This window comes from Rana temporaria, chromosome 3 (genome assembly GCF_905171775.1).
Source record: "Rana temporaria chromosome 3, aRanTem1.1, whole genome shotgun sequence".
NCBI classification, from domain to species: domain Eukaryota; kingdom Metazoa; phylum Chordata; class Amphibia; order Anura; family Ranidae; genus Rana; species Rana temporaria.
In genome coordinates, this window is record NC_053491.1 from 362,220,742 (window position 1) to 362,236,720 (window position 15,979).

The window sequence follows — 15,979 nt, forward strand, 5'->3', positions numbered from 1 at the left end:
CTTCTCTGATGCTCTCCATGCCGTCAGTTTAAGTGGACGGTCATGTCTTGGTAGGTTTGCAGTTGTGCCATACTCTTTCCATTTTTGGATGATGGATTGAACAGTGCTTAGTGAGATGTTCAAAGCTTGGGATATTTTTTTAGAACATAACCCTGCTTTAAACTTTTCTACAACTTTATCCCTGATCTATCTGATGTGTTCCTTGGCCTTCATGATGCTGTTTGTAACAAACCTCTGAAGACTTCACGGCATTGCAAAGTGTAAGCAACCTAGGGTAGGGGAAGGGGATAACTTTGTATTACCTTGGATTACCTTATACAGTTTGTGCATTACCCTATCACAGGTGAACTTTGTACACTTTTGTCCATCGTTACCCTTTAATTAACCCCCTCCATTCTGCAGCCCCCCACATGACAGGGTTAATAAATATGGCTGCAGAGAGCTGATTTCCTGAGGGTGCGCTAATGAGCCTCTCTTAATAGTGTTTATGAATAAATTATAAGCAGCTTATTAAGAAGCGCTGTGTGGCATGTCTGCTGCCTGGAAGTGTGTCCGGGCATTCACAGTCTTATTTGTAATGAGTCACCTATGCGGCTCGCAATGCAAAATATAATCTGGAGCTCAGTGTGACTCCCTGTGAGCGAGGACCAGCGTGCCACTGCTTCATCTGACGTGTACATCTCCCAATCTGTTCACACTTTACACTCTGAGATATACATTCAGTTTTCAACATCTGCCTGAGATCTAAACCTAATCAACAAAAATCTTATACATGGTTTAACATGTTAAAGGGTCACTAAAGGAAAAAAATTTTTTGCCTAAAATGAATGTCTGCAAGGTAGACAGACAGAATAGTGTAATGATTCTGTTAAAAAACAAATAAATACCTATTAAATTCCTTCATCTATATCACCTCCGGCATTCTAGTTTCTGTTCTCTCATTCACTTCCTGGTTTGAATCGCTCGTTCATGTAAGAACTACATTTCCCAGTATGAATTGCGGCACGCCCAGTAATTCACACCTCCTTGAAGTCTCTAACACGTAGAGAGCGTCCTGCCACACAGATGTAGTTCCCAGGAGGGGGCGAGCACGTTACTGACCACCGCAGTAAAGCCTCCCATCACGGTGGTCAGTAACAGACAAGCAGGAAGTGAACAGAACTAGAGCAACTTCTGAGCAAAAACGAACAACGAGGAAGTGAAAAGAGGAATGTCTGCAGGTAAAGGATGCTTATTATGAAAAAAAATTAAAATTCCTTTACAACCCCTTTAATGTGATTCAGAAATTAGTTTTTATTTTCAGCTTTAATTTAAATAGTCCTTTTGTGATCCTGTCTTGAAAGTCCTTGTTCGGGCACAGGGTGAAAGCACTGTGTTACCGTCTCCTGAAGTGCTCCTGCATTACGTCCCTAGTGAAGAGAACGAGTGGTTGTGCTGACACACATTGTTCAAGCATGGTCTACTGTTGTCACTATCAGGAAGCAAGTCCAGAGCAGAAAGTTGCTGAGAGAGGAAGGAAGAGATCAGCAGCACTGAGATGAGAAAAAAAATTGTGAAAACAGGACTTTTTGAAAAAAAAAAAGCATTTGTTTATAATACATGCTTAGAGCACTGGGTTTTCTGGACCACACTGGCCTAAACAATTTGCATCACTAACTTAAACTGTATGTTGCATTCACTACATACAGTATGCAGTGCCGCATTTCGGCAGCCGAACGATGTGAAAAACGACGGAATAAATTAGAGCATGTTCTAAATTTTTAATGCCCATTTTTCACGTCGAGAAAATTCTCTGGAGCCTACACACAATCGTTTTTAATGACCAATTTAAAAAATTGCATTTTTCTCGTCATGAAAAACGGTCGTGTGTACGCGGCATTAGTTTTAGTCATAGTCTTTGACTAAAATGCCATTTTAGTTTTAGTCCTATTTTAGTCATCGTATTTTAGTCTACTAAAATCAAATGTGTTTAGTTAAATTGTAATGCATTGTTTAAGCATTTCTTTAGAGCCGGTTCACACTGGGGCGATTTGTGATCCGACTTGAAATCGCCTCAAGTCGTCCCAAGTCGTGCTGTCAAGAAAAACAATGCAAGTGAATGGGAGTGGTGTTAATACACACTACTCAAGGCGATCCGACTTCAAAAGAAGTTCCTGTACGACTTCAATCCGACTTGTAGGCGATTCCTACCCATTGATTTCAATGGAAGTAGCTTTCAAGTCTGATCACTGTTCATAGTGAGCCGATTTTTCCAGAAGCAGAGAGGAATTTACCCAGAAGCCACCAGGTACTCCCCTGTCCCCAGGCAGCCCCCACCTTCTTGGCACGGATTACTTTCACTTTCTTAGTACGTTGTCTCTGTTTGCAGCATGGCTGCCAGAGTTAGGAAAGAGGCCGTGGATAATGAGTCCCTTATAAGGCTGGTAAAAGAGACACCATGCCTCTACGACAAGAGGGACCCCTTTTACAAGGACCAAATGAAGAGGGACAATGCCTGGCTGGACATTTCTCGCCTGACCTTTGAGGATTGGGGCATATTGTCTGAGACCGACCGCACTGCCAAAAGTAAGTTTAACCTTTTTATTATATGTCTATTTTCCTTGCCTAGGTAGTTCCATACATGCCACTTGTTTGCACAGAGAATGGCAGCATGAACTCCCTCTTGAAGACAGCAACAATAGAGCACACCGGCATCAATAGATCCCCTGGCAGGAACAGTATATCCCATGCTGGCAATAGTAGATGCAGACAGGAACCATAGATTCCCCAAAAAAGTAGATCCCTAAGAGGAACACTACTTCAAATGACAAGAACAACAATAGATCCCTGATCGGAACACTAGTTCACATGATAACAACAATAGATCCTTGACAACACTAGATCCCTGGAAGGAACAACAGATCCCTCAACAACAATAGATCCCTGATCGGAACACAAGTTCACATGAGAACAACAATAGATCCTTGACAACACTAGATCCCTGATCGGAACACAAATTCACATGAGAACAACAATAGATCTTTGACAAAGCTAGATCCCTGGCAGGAACAACAGATCCCCCAACAACAATAGATCCCTGATGGGAACACAAGTTCACATGAGAACAACAATAGATCCTTGACAAAACTAGATCCCTGGCAGGAACAACAATCCCCCAACAACAATAGATCCCTGATCTATTGTAACGCACAGAGAGCATTTTAGACACAGGAAAACAGGGAACAGGGAAGAAGAAATCAAACAGGAAGAAGAATGATGTCAGAAGAGCTTAGTAGCTCTGATTGGCCATTTCTGACATTCCCTGTCCTGGAGGCGATTTATAAATCGCCCCAGATCGCCTCAGGTCGCCCTGTGGTTCACATTCAAGTCGTGTCGGAATCGCCTCTGGAAGTCGCGCTGGAAGTCGGATCGCCCCAGTGTGAACCGGCTCTATGTCCAAACTCGTTATATACTCCTGGAGTAAAAAAAATGGAATATGTTTTTATTTATGGTATTAAGTTTTAAACAAACTCACAGATACAGATTTAGCTACTCTAGACGGTCTGAGGAGGACAAAGCCAGTAATGCTGCACAGTGGTCTGGACAGTGGCTTGAGAAAACCTGTAATTCTGCACAGCGGTCTGGATGGTGGTCTAAGAAGGCCTGTAATGCTGAACAGTGCTCTGATTGGTGGTCTGAGGAGGCCCGTAAAGCTGCAGAGTGCTCTGGATGGTGGTCTGAGGATGCCTGTAATGCTGCACAGTGCTCTGGACAGTGGTCTGAGGATGCCTGTAATGCTGCACAGTGCTCTGGATGGTGGTCTGAGGATGCCTGTAATGCTGCACAGTGCTCTGGATGGTGATCTGAGGATGCCTGTAATGCTGCACAGTGCTCTGGACAGTGGTCTGAGGATGCCTGTAATGCTGCACAGTGCTCTGGATGGTGGTCTGAGGATGCCTGTAATGCTGCACAGTGCTCTGGATGGTGATCTGAGGATGCCTGTAATGCTGCACAGTGCTCTGGATGGTGATCTGAGGATGCCTGTAATGCTGCACAGTGCTCTGGATGGTGGTCTGAGGATGCCTGTAATGCTGCACAGTGCTCTGGATGGTGATCTGAGGATGCCTGTAATGCTGCACAGTGCTCTGGACAGTGGTCTGAGGATGCCTGTAATGCTGCACAGTGCTCTGGATGGTGGTCTGAGGATGCCTGTAATGCTGCACAGTGCTCTGGATGGTGATCTGAGGATGCCTGTAATGCTGCACAGTGCTCTGGATGGTGGTCTGAGGATGCCTGTAATGCTGCACAGTGCTCTGGATGGTGGTCTGAGGGGGCCTGTATTACTGCACGGTGCTGGATGGTGGTTGTCTAAGGGATGGCCCTTAATGCACAGTGCAATGGATGCTACTGCCAGGCCGTCTTCAGGTCAGCTACGAGACAGAGCTTCTGCAGAGGAGACGAGCGGCCACGTGATCTTCCCAGCTGACGTCAGAGGGCGATCACGGCTCCTCCCACAGAAGCCATCCATCGGAGCAGTAAAGCAGCCGCGAGTAATATGACTGGCCTGAAGACAGGTCAAAATGGGTATTTAGAACGCAATTTTTTTAAAACATGCTATGCTATGCCAGGCTCTAATAGGGGGGCTGGCATAGTCTTCTATAAATGGGTTAACAAACACTTTAATATTAGGGTTTTACCATCTTTTGTGCTGTTCTTCAGCAATCTTTCCAATGAAACATCAGTTAGGATTCTCCTGATATCCAAAATCAGAAAAACAAGTCATGGTTTCCTTTTCAGTGCTCCATTTTAAGCCCCTGTCAGCTTTTGCTGCCTACGAAATGAGCACATGGCTCAGCCTGGAACTTGGTATGTTTATAGTGAGTGATAGACTTGAATCCTTCAGAGAATGGGAATTTTATCTTTTATCTATAAACTGGGTCAACCAGGGATTGGATCAGTCAATCTTTATAGCAGCTAATCAATGTATTTTAAATTCTAGGACTGTTTCCTTTAACCTAATGTATTGATCTGAGTAACAATGTGACTGACCACCGTCCTAGAATCAATGTCTCCCCAGGTTGTGACTCTCTTGTATTTCATTGTATCGACTGGGAATCCTGTCGACACTTTAAATATAAACTGTACTTTTCAAAACTGGTCAATATATTGTTTTTCAATCTTCTGGATCAACAGACATGCAGAAAAGATTAATAGGAGATCAATAAAAAGAAAATTTGGAGCTTTTATTTAAAGGCTTACTTGGGAATGTCAGTGCTCAGCGGCAAGGAATTTATCCAGCACTGTCATCGACTGTTGAACTGTACTGATGCCTCCATCAGTCTTCAAAAATTATTTTAGAGTGTGTTGTTGGAATTCAGTTTAATGCTTGCTAAAGAGTCATTTGGTGATCCTGCCTTGAAAGTCCTTGTTCAGGCACAGGGTGAAAGCACTGTGTTACCGTCTCCTGAAGTGCTCCTGCATTTCATCCCTAGTGAAGAGAATGAGTGGTTGTTCTGACACACAAAAAGATGGGAGTAAGTAGGTTTGAGTTGACTTGACAATAGTCAAGATTTGCATATTATTTAAACTGCCTAAGGGCTCTTTCACTCGGACGGCCCATTCAGGTCTGCCTGCCAGTTTTTTAGGTGAACCTGAACGGGCGCTCCGTGCTCCTCTATGGAGCTGTGGATGTCAGCGGTGACTTGCCCGCTGACATCCGACCCGCTCCGATCCGCCAAAGTGTGATGGAAGAAAAAACTACTTTTCCATTCGTCTGGAGGATCGGATCGGGTGAACACGGACAGACGGTCCGTGTTCATCCGATCCCCCCATAGGGGAGAGCGGAGAAAAGACAGGGCGGTCCCTGCACAGTGTGCGGGGACCGCCCTGTCATCCGCCGGCTCAGTGGGGACCGCCCTGTCATCCCCCGGCTCAGCGGGGATCAACGGATCGATCCCCGCTGAGCAAGCAGAGGTTCACGGGGCGGATCATTACTGATCCGCCCCGCGTGAAAGGGGCCTAAATCTTTAGATCCACTCATTGGTTTAATTTTCTTCACAGTGGCCTCCGCTTGTGTAGTTTTTCCTCATATGCTCAGTAGAAACAGCCCATGTTTGTTTATTTCAGCAGTCATTTAGCAAGGATGCATGCACAGGTAACATTCAGTACTGTTCAAAAGTTTTAGGTGTCAAGAAATGTTGTAAAATAAGAATGCATTCAAAAATACATTTTTACATTTTTTAACAGTTTTACAAAATGCAAAGTGAACGAACACAAGAAAAATCTAAATCAAATCAATATTTGGTATGACCACCCTTTGGCTTCAAACCAGCGTCAATTCTTAGGCCTCGTACACACGACGAGAATCTCGTCAGGAAAACCCCGTTGTTTTCCCTGACGAGATTCTTGGCAAGAAACTCTTGCCGCCCGAGTGTACTGACTTTCATTTCAAAAGAACCGCGGTTCTCTTGAAAGGAAAGAACGTGGTGACGTCATCGTGTACAATGAGCATGCACTCGTAACATTCGATGCCGTCGCAGCCATCTTGCTTCACCCTACCTATGCTGTGGAAGCCACCGCACATGCGTGAAAGTAATTTTGAGCATGCGCCGGTTTCCACGGCGACAGGTAAGTATACACACTCTCGGGTTTCTCGTCTAGAAACAGGCAAACGAGAATCTCGATGAGAAAAAAGAGCAGGTTCTCTTTTTTTCTCGTTGAGATTCTTGCCTGATTTCCAGACGAGAAACCTGAATGCCTCGTACACAAAAACGGGAATCTCGGCAAGAAGCAGTTTTCTTGCTGTTTTTTGACGAGAAACCCGGCAGTCGTGTGTACGAGGCCTTCTACTTGCACACTTAATACACTTACACAAATTTGAGTCAGATGATAAAGACCTAAAACTGGGTGAGGAACAGTCAAACTCTGCTACTAAGGCGAGGTCGTGAAAAACAGTTTTCTGTCACAGGTCATACACCATGGCAAGACTACAGCAACAAGACACAGGGTAGTTATACTGCATCAGCAAGGTCTCTCCCAGGCAAAGATTTCATGTGCTGTTTTGAAGAAACATAAACTAGCAACATTAAAGACAAAAGATGCAGCGATCTGCCAAAGAAACTTAATGAGCATATAAAAGACACATCATGCTTACTTTGACATCAGAAGATGTCCAGCAGTGCCATCAGCACAGAGCTGGTGGAAACAGTGGGTACACCCTATTACTGTCTGGGGAAGTCTGGTCTACAGTGATCTTCATGGAAGAATTGCAGCCAAAAAGCCATCTCTGATGAGGAAAACAAGGCTAATCAATTCAACTATACACAAAAACATAAGAACTGGCATGCAGAAGAATTGCAGCAGGTGCTCTGGGCTAATGAGTCGAAATTTTTAATATTTGACCGTAGTAAGAGACAGGTTGTTTGTGAAGTGCTGGAGAGCTGTGCAATAATGAGTGTCTGCGGGCAACTGTGAAGCATGGTGGAGGTTCATTGCAAGTTTGGGGCTGCATTTCTGCAATTGGAGTTAGAGATTTGGTCAGTATCAATGATGTTGTTAATGCTGAGAAATATAGGCAGATACTTATTCATCATGCCATATTATCAGGGAGGAGTGTGATTGGCCTCAAATTTAGTCTGCAGCAGGACAATGACCCGAAACATACAACCAATGGCATTAAGAACCATCTTCAGTGTAAAGAAGAACAAGGAGTCCTAGGAGTGATGGTTTGGCCCCCACAGAGCCCCGATCATCGAGTGTCTGGGATTCGATAAAGAGACAGAAGGATTTGAGGCAGCCTCAGAAGATCTGTGGTTAGTCCCCCAAGATGTTTGGAACAACCTACCGGCCACATTCCTTCAAAAACTGTGTGCAAGTGAGAAGAATTTATGCTGTTTTGAAGGCAAAGGTTCCTCACGCCAAATATTAATTTGATTTGGAGTTCTGTTCATTTACTTTCCATTTTGTAATTAAAAAAATAAATAAACTATTAACACTTCTGTTTCTGAAATCTTTCTTACAGCATTTTTTCACACCTGTCTAAAACTTTTGCACAGTAGTGTACATAAAGCCACTGGAGGACAAACCTACAACTCTGCATGTAAATCGACAGTGATGATCATTTGACTGAGAAAACAGTGGCCCAGATTCAGGTAGAATGGAGCAATATTTGCGTGGGCAAAGAGCAAAGATTTTTCTCTGCGCCCACGCAAATATTTCCATTTGCCCAGCGATTCACGGAGCAGTAGCTCCGTAAATTGCGCGGGCGCTATGCTAATTAGCCCTGCGTAAGGGCGCCTAATGTAAATGATCCCGCCGGGGGCGGGAATCATTTAAATTAGGCGCGCTCCCGCGCCGAGCTAACAGCGCATGCTCCGTCGGGAAACTTTCCCGACGTGCATTGCGGCAAATGACTTCGCAAGGACGTCATTTGCTTCTAAGTGAACGTGAATGGCGTCCAGCGCCATTCACGGTTCACTTACGTAAACGACGTGAAATTTAAATTTCACGGGCGGGAGGCGCAGCTATACTTTAGCATTGGCTGCGCCTGCTATTAGCAGGAGCAGCCTTATGCTAAAGGCGCCGTACGGAAACTCCGTACCTTGCGTACGCAGGGTCCGCGCAACTTTTGTGAATCGGTGGTAGTATGCAATTTGCATACTACACGCCGATCACAAAGGCCGCGCCCCCTAGCGGCCAACGCAAGAATGCAGCCTGGGATGTGAAGGCATAAGGAGGCTTATGTTTGTCACATCCTAGGCTGCATTCGGTGTAACGAGGTTCCTGAATCAGGAGCACTCGTTACACCGGAGCAAGTAAGCACTTGCGCCGCGCAACTATGGTTGCGCGGGCGCAAGTGCTTCTTGAATCTGGGCCAGTGACGTTAACATTGAGCTTCTAGGAAAATTCATAAAAGATGCTGCTTCTGTTTGGGGAGGGTCTTTCTCCCCTTCCTTCCACCCTCTCCCAATCCCCCTCTTTTTTATTTTTCCCTCTCTTTTTTTTTCTTCTACTATACGGTCTTAGGGACCGGTTTTCTCACTCTCTTCTCTATGCTTCGGTTTGGAAAATATAAAACTGTTTGGGAAATGGGCCGGGCGCTTCTAAGTAACATCCTACAATGTGCATTGATCTCAGCGGTTGCCGATGGTTCATTAGATAGTCAACCTAGCAGCAGTTTCTGTACTAGTTTAGATGTGATGTGCTGTTATTACTTCATGGAAATGTTTTTTCATGTGATGGGTTGTGCACAGCCCTATGTCTATTTCCTTAACTGGAAAATAAAGAATTAAAAAAAATTATGATTTTTTTTTTAGCAGGAAATACTGTATGTGACAACCGCTAATGTATGTGACAACCGCCTTGAATTAAGTAAAGTACTCAGTGCTGTGTTTTCTGTCCCTCTGCAGGAGCGGGTGGAGTACCTCTTCCTCATCATTTTCACAGTGGAAGCTTTCCTCAAAGTCATTGCATATGGGCTTCTCTTTCACCCCAACGCATACCTCCGGAATGGCTGGAACTTGCTGGATTTCATCATTGTGGTTGTAGGGTGAGTTGGAGAGAATTAAACGCATGCTTCTTGCAGACACATAAAGGCCCAGATTCTCGTAGATCGGCGTATCTTTATGCGGGCGTAACGTATCCTATTTACGTTACGCCTCCGAAACTTAGACGGGCAAGTGCAGTATTCTCAAAGCACTTGCTCCGTAAGTTGCGGCGGCGTAGCGTAAATAGGCCGGCGTAAGCCCACCTAATTCAAATTTGGAAGATGTGGGCATGTGTTATGTAAATGTTATGTGACCCCACGTAAATGACGCTTTTTCCGAACGGCGCATGCGCCGTCCGTGGACATATCCCAGTGTGCATTGCTCCAAAGTACGCCGCAAGGACGTATTGGTTTTGACGTGAACGTAAATGACGTCCAGCCCCATTCGAGAACGACTTACGCAAACAACGTAACATTTTCAAAATTCGACGCGGGAACGACGTCCATACTTAACATTGTTATGCCGCATGTACGCCTCATATAGCAGGGGTAACTTTACGCCGGGAAAAGCCTAACGTAAACGGCGTATCTGTACTGCGTCGGCCGGGCGTACGTTCGTGAATTTGCGTATCTAGCTGATTTACATATTTCTAGGCGTAAATCAGCGTACACGCCCCTAGCGGCCAGCGTAAATATGCAGTTAAGATCCGACGGCTTAAGAGACTTACGCCGGTCGGATCTAATAGAAATCTATGCGTAACTGATTCTGAGAATCAGGCGCATAGATACGACCGCTCAGACTCAAAGATACGACGGCGTATATGGAGATACGCTGTCGTATCTACTTTGAGAATCTGGGCCAAAGTCTAATTATAGGTAAAACATTTTTAGTTTTCAATAAAGCAGACAAGTGTTATAAGTAGAACCTCTGTCAGGGTTAATGCAGTCTGTGCCCTTATTTTTGACATTTCCGCGTACTTCCTCTCAGAATAGGAAGTGAGGGGAAAAAGAGTCAATCTACTGGTAGGAACAACAGGTAATAAAACTATTTTACAGAGAGGAGCTCAGAAAACCAAAATTTGTGTGTTAATTTAACATAATATATGTACATTTTCATTTTGCCCAGGGTTCCACTTTAACTATTCGTGTCAGTGGATCAGTTTAGTGTCACCTAAAGATTTTATATCTTGTGATTACCACCCTGTTGTTATATTATTGTTGTTCAGTATTTCCATTGCTAATCTATTCTTTCTTTGTAGGCTTTTTAGTGCAATTTTAGAACAAGCAACAAAGGCAGATGGTGGCAGTGCCCTTGGAGGGAAAGGGGCGGGCTTCGATGTGAAGGCACTGCGAGCATTCAGAGTGCTGAGACCCCTGAGGCTGGTATCTGGGGTACCCAGTAAGTAGATGGAACTTATATCTGCATTTATTGTTAAGGAGGCAACACAGGCCCTCCTCCTGCTCCAGCCTATCCCCTATATGTCAAAGCCCAGCAGAGCTAAGTATTTGCGTTGATGCCATTGTCCTAGGTGTTAGAGGGAGGTCAGATCATGACTGTGTGGACAGTCTCACTATTATTGGCCTATGAGCAGTTGTAATCTAATCCATTTGAGCAACCAAAACTGAGTTACACTGTATCTAAACCCAAGAACAAAAATGATTTTTTTATTCCAAGTAAAGCTCATTCACTTTGAAATGCAAGATTCAAATTCTGCTGGCACATTGGTGAAGAATTGGAATACATATTTTTTTCTGACTACGAAGCGATGTAGCGCATACAAAGCTGGGGGGGGGGGGGGGTTGCAGAGATGTTAAAGTTTATCTAAACCCCCAAAATAAATCCAAATTTTCAGGATTTTTATTCTTCAATTTTCATCTGGTGATCCTGCCAGTAACACATATCCTGTCCCGTTGTGACAATGCTTACTCACTGTACTGTATCTACAGAGAAGAAGCATTCTCCCCTTAGGACAGAATTACAGAACACCTCTCTTCATATTTATAAGGTATTTTGTAGTGCTCAGAGGTGTACTAGGCAGGAAGTTATCTTGCTCTATCTGGTAGTGATGTCTGCCATCCGGACAGTCTGAGCCAAAGTAGTCGCGTAAACAAAAACAAGAGAGAGAAGCAAAAACGAGAGACTCTCATAAAAGACTTATAGAAGAACGTGCTCCTATATCAATACCAGACTGACGCCACTGCTTGTTCTGTGCCCCCTATTCTGCGTTAAGTTTTGTTATCTCCACCGTGGTGTGACACCCTCTTGATTGGTTCCAGCATGGGCATTCACAGCTCTGACAGAATATGTCTTCGTTGCCATGTGGAGCCCACTAATTAAGCAGTAATGCCTTCCCATGCCAAGCCAGGGACCGGGGGGGTGCCCGCTGCTGCCGATAACAGACAGCGCGCGTTGCCATCATTTAGCCGTGGGCTCCTTGCCAAGTAGGTTTTCTTTTTTTTTTTTTTTTTGCAGTCTCTGAAAAGCTCCATCAATGTCAGCAAAAGTCTTTTCTGTACATAAAACGTTCTCTGCCACTGCGAGCGATCGCCCGGCCGTTCATGTCTCAATTCCCCGAGGCTTGCAGCAACATGTGCTAAATTGGCAATATAATAATCGGCTGGAAGGCACATTGCGCTCATTGTAATGTCTACCTCTTAATGGAAGACATGCTAAACAGCTTTTTACATTTCCGCTCAAACCTATGCAGATTGCTGGTAACAGACGGTGGAAAATAAAAGAAAGGAAACGTTTTTTTATTCCTGACTTCCCGGCCATTGTTTTTAACGCTGAATATGAAATCAGATTAAAGAGGAATAGTATTCTCTTTTTTTAACTATACAAAATAGACCAACGTACTGTATATATATATATATATACAACAATACAATATTGATGTGTCTTATGTTTTAAGTGATCTTTTTTCAATTTTTATACTAAATGGTCAAAATATGTGGACCCTCTTCCAAATGATTAATGTGAAGACTACAGCATACAAAGACATTTTAGGGAATTGTGCTCTTTCAACTTTGGGGGAGCCCCTTTTATGCTCCAGCATGACTGTGCCCCTGTGTACAAAGTCAGCTCCATAAAGACACAATGGGGTAGATTTACTAAAACTGCAAAGTACAAAATCTGGTGCAGCTTTGCATAGAAACCAATCAGCTACTAGGTTTTATTGTCAAAGCTTAATTGAACAATCTGACGTTAGAAGCTGATTGGCTACCATGCACAGTTGCACCAGATTCTAAATGCTCCAGTTTTAGTAACTCAACCCAGTGGTGGAGATTTACTAAACCTGGAGCACTCAGAATCTGGTGCAGCTGTGCATGGTAGCCAATCAGCTTCTAACTTCAGCTTGTTTGGTTAAAATGGTAGTAAACCCTTTTGTACCATTTTTACCGACAGGTAAGCTAATAATGAAGCTTACCTATAAGTAAAATGAATATCTCCTAAACAAGCACAGTTAAGGAGCTATTCCAGTGAGCTGCAGCCGGTGATGTCACCAGCGCATGCGCTCTGAACGATTGGCATATCCGTGCTGTTCCTTTAGGGCAGGAGTCCCCAACCCCCAGGCCGTGGCCTGTTGCTGACTGGGCTGCACAGCAGGAGATGAGTGTCGACCACCGTCCGCACAGGCCTATCACAGACTGCCGTCTCTGCTCACCTCCTGCTATGCGGCCATGCCCATGTGTCCTCTCCCGACTCCTCCGCCCGCTCGGTCAACAATATCATCCTATCAGCAGGGCAGGGGGCGGAAAGATCTGCATATCGAAATGGAGAGCTCCTCACACCCTCTGCCCTGCTGATAGGATTACATTGTCGGGTGGGAGGAGGAACTGGGAGAGGACACACAGACTGTTAACAGCCTTTGCCCTGCAGGTAGGAGTTCTGAGCAGAGGAGTCAGAGATTGATGTTAGAGAGTAAAGGAAGGGAGGGGGTAAACTGCAGGGGCACTGTAATGTAAAGGGGGCTGTGATGTGAAGGGGGCACTGTAATATAAAGGGGACTGCACTGTAAAGAGGCACAGGATTTAGGGGCACCTAAATCCTGCACTCTGTACACAGCTCACCCCGAAACCCTGAACTCCATACACAGCTCACCCCTAAATCCTACACTCTGTACATAGCTCACCCTTAAACTCTGCACTTCGTACACAGCTCACCCCTAAACCCTGCACTCCATACACAGCTCACTCCTAAATCCTGCACTCTGTACACAGCTCACCGCTAAATCCTGCACTTCGTACACAGTTTAGCCCTAAACCCTGCACTTCGTATACAGCTTACCCCTAAATCCAGCACTTCGTACACAGATCACCCCTAAACCCTGCACTTCGTACACAGATCACCCCTAAACCCTGCATTCCGTACAAAGCTCACCCCTAAATCCTGCACTTCGTACAAAGCTCACCCCTAAATCCTGCACTTCGTACAATGCTCACCCCTCAATCCTGCACTCCGTACACCGCTCACCCCTCAATCCTGCACTACGTACACAGCTCATCCCTCAATCCTGCATCCTGCGGCATGACTAGTCATTTATTTCTGGCAGCCTGTCTTTAGGAATACTACTCCTATTGGGCTCTGTTCCTAGCTGCACTTAGTTAACCTTTATAAAAGATAGATGAAGGATGGATGTCCGCACTCCAAAAACTGTACAGGTTGTCTTTTATTAAATGAACAGCAGATACATCACCAGATCAAAACAACAGGAACAGGGGAACAGCCGACGTTTCGCACAAAAAGTTAACCTTTATAGCTGTGTGTGCTCTGCTCTGCTCATTGCTAATAGCAAGTTCTAGCAGTTTTCTGTCTATTGGCGGGTCCCCTCACCTCCCCTGTCCAGCTGTTTTCAATACTACAGTTATGTTTAATGTTGCATTCTTTGCTACCAGTTTTAATAATCCAATGGAATTTAAAATGGATAACTTTTGTTTCCATGCAATAAAGTTTTGTGGTATTGAAAGTAAGGCTGACATATGTGTTGTGTCTACAGGTCTACAGGTGGTGCTGAATTCTATCATTAAGGCCATGGTGCCGCTGCTGCACATCGCCCTGTTGGTGCTGTTCGTCATTATCATTTATGCCATTATCGGGCTGGAGCTGTTCATGGGCAAGATGCATAAAACCTGCTACTTCCTGGTCAACAAAGGTGAATCTTAGTTTTGGATAGTGTAAGGAATTGTTAGAACTTATTAGTTTAGTTGGATTTATTTATTTATTTTTGCTGTTTCTATACTAATGGGGAGATTTCCTAGAGACACAACAGGTAATGAGAGTCACTTGAAAGAGAAACGTGTGTCCCCAATAGAAGATTTGCTTTCATTTTCTGCTACTGTGGCAACTTTGCTCTCTTTAGGATTCTGAAAGTATGTGATGTATAGAAACACATAAGAGCGATGAAAAAAAAAAAGTGGCCTATTGAATCTGCACCATTTTTTTTTAATGTATATATGTTTTGGGTGTTTTTTCGTTTCTTTCTTTTTTGTTAACTTTTTGTCTGAGTTTAGGTCTATGTTTGTCTCAAGCATGTTTGAATCCACTTACTGTTGATTGACTCACTACCTCTGCTGAAAGTCTGTTCCAAGCATCAACTGCTCTTTCGATATATCTTATAAGATGAACTTGAACTTGCACCCTGCTATTTTGAGGTCTTGTCCCTGTGTTCTTGATATTGGCTTCATATAAAAAATACTGCCTTCCTGAACCTTATTCACCCCTTGATATATTTTTAAGGTTTTAATAATGTATGTCTCCCCTTTCCCTTCTTTCCTCTAGACTACAATGTTATGTTTATGAAGTTTCCCTGATATGTTTTATCCCTCAGACCTTTCACCATTTTTGTTGCCTGTCTCTGGACACATTCTACTGTATCTTATCGGTGTCTTTTTGTAAGTGAGGTCTCCAGAAATGCACACACAGGGTTCCATTTACTAAAGCATATTGCATGTTGTAGTTGGGTCACGTCACACATTTTTCCCAAATATCGCATAGGATACTGAAACTGTCAATTTACTATCCCTTTATGTGGTATTTACCTCAACAAGCTAAAGGAAATAAATAAATGCATACTTTAAATAAGTACTGGTCCACAACTTTCAGCTGGTTGTAAAGAAGCTGGCACCTGCTGCGTCCTTAACAACCATGTCTCATATGCTGTCCATGAAATTTCGCGCTGATAGCAGAATGTAAACAAAAAAAAGCCAACATTCATCCTTATTTTATTTTTTAAAACTGTGCTTTAAAGGATAAATATGTGCATTTATTATTTTTGGTTTTGGGAGCCTGTAAAGCATTGCACCAGTGACCAGCAGATTGCTGATGCCATGCAGGTCTCCTGCAGATTTGTCAGTGTATCGGCTTGCTCGTACCTTCCTTGTACGAGTAAGCCGATACATCCTGACAGGAAGACTCAATGAACTTTGAGTTGTTTCTATTCACAGAGGTTTGTGAATAAGTGACTATGAATAAGTCTGTGAATGAGGACTGGGAATAAGTCTTTTTTGAATCTTTGA

The 15,979-nt window shown here is 44.0% G+C and overlaps 1 protein-coding gene across 4 annotated transcripts in view; it reads left to right on the forward strand.

The window, feature by feature from the left end:
• CACNA1C (calcium voltage-gated channel subunit alpha1 C) overlaps window positions 1-15,979 on the forward strand; it is a 535,824-nt gene that overhangs the window by 297,047 nt on the left and 222,798 nt on the right. For all 4 annotated transcript variants that reach the window (XM_040345319.1, XM_040345321.1, XM_040345318.1 and 1 more), the window contains exons 4-6: window positions 9,387-9,526; window positions 10,723-10,862; window positions 14,461-14,616. In XM_040345319.1, coding sequence (XP_040201253.1) covers window positions 9,387-9,526; window positions 10,723-10,862; window positions 14,461-14,616 — 436 coding nt within the window. The remainder of the gene's footprint in view (window positions 1-9,386; window positions 9,527-10,722; window positions 10,863-14,460; window positions 14,617-15,979) is intronic.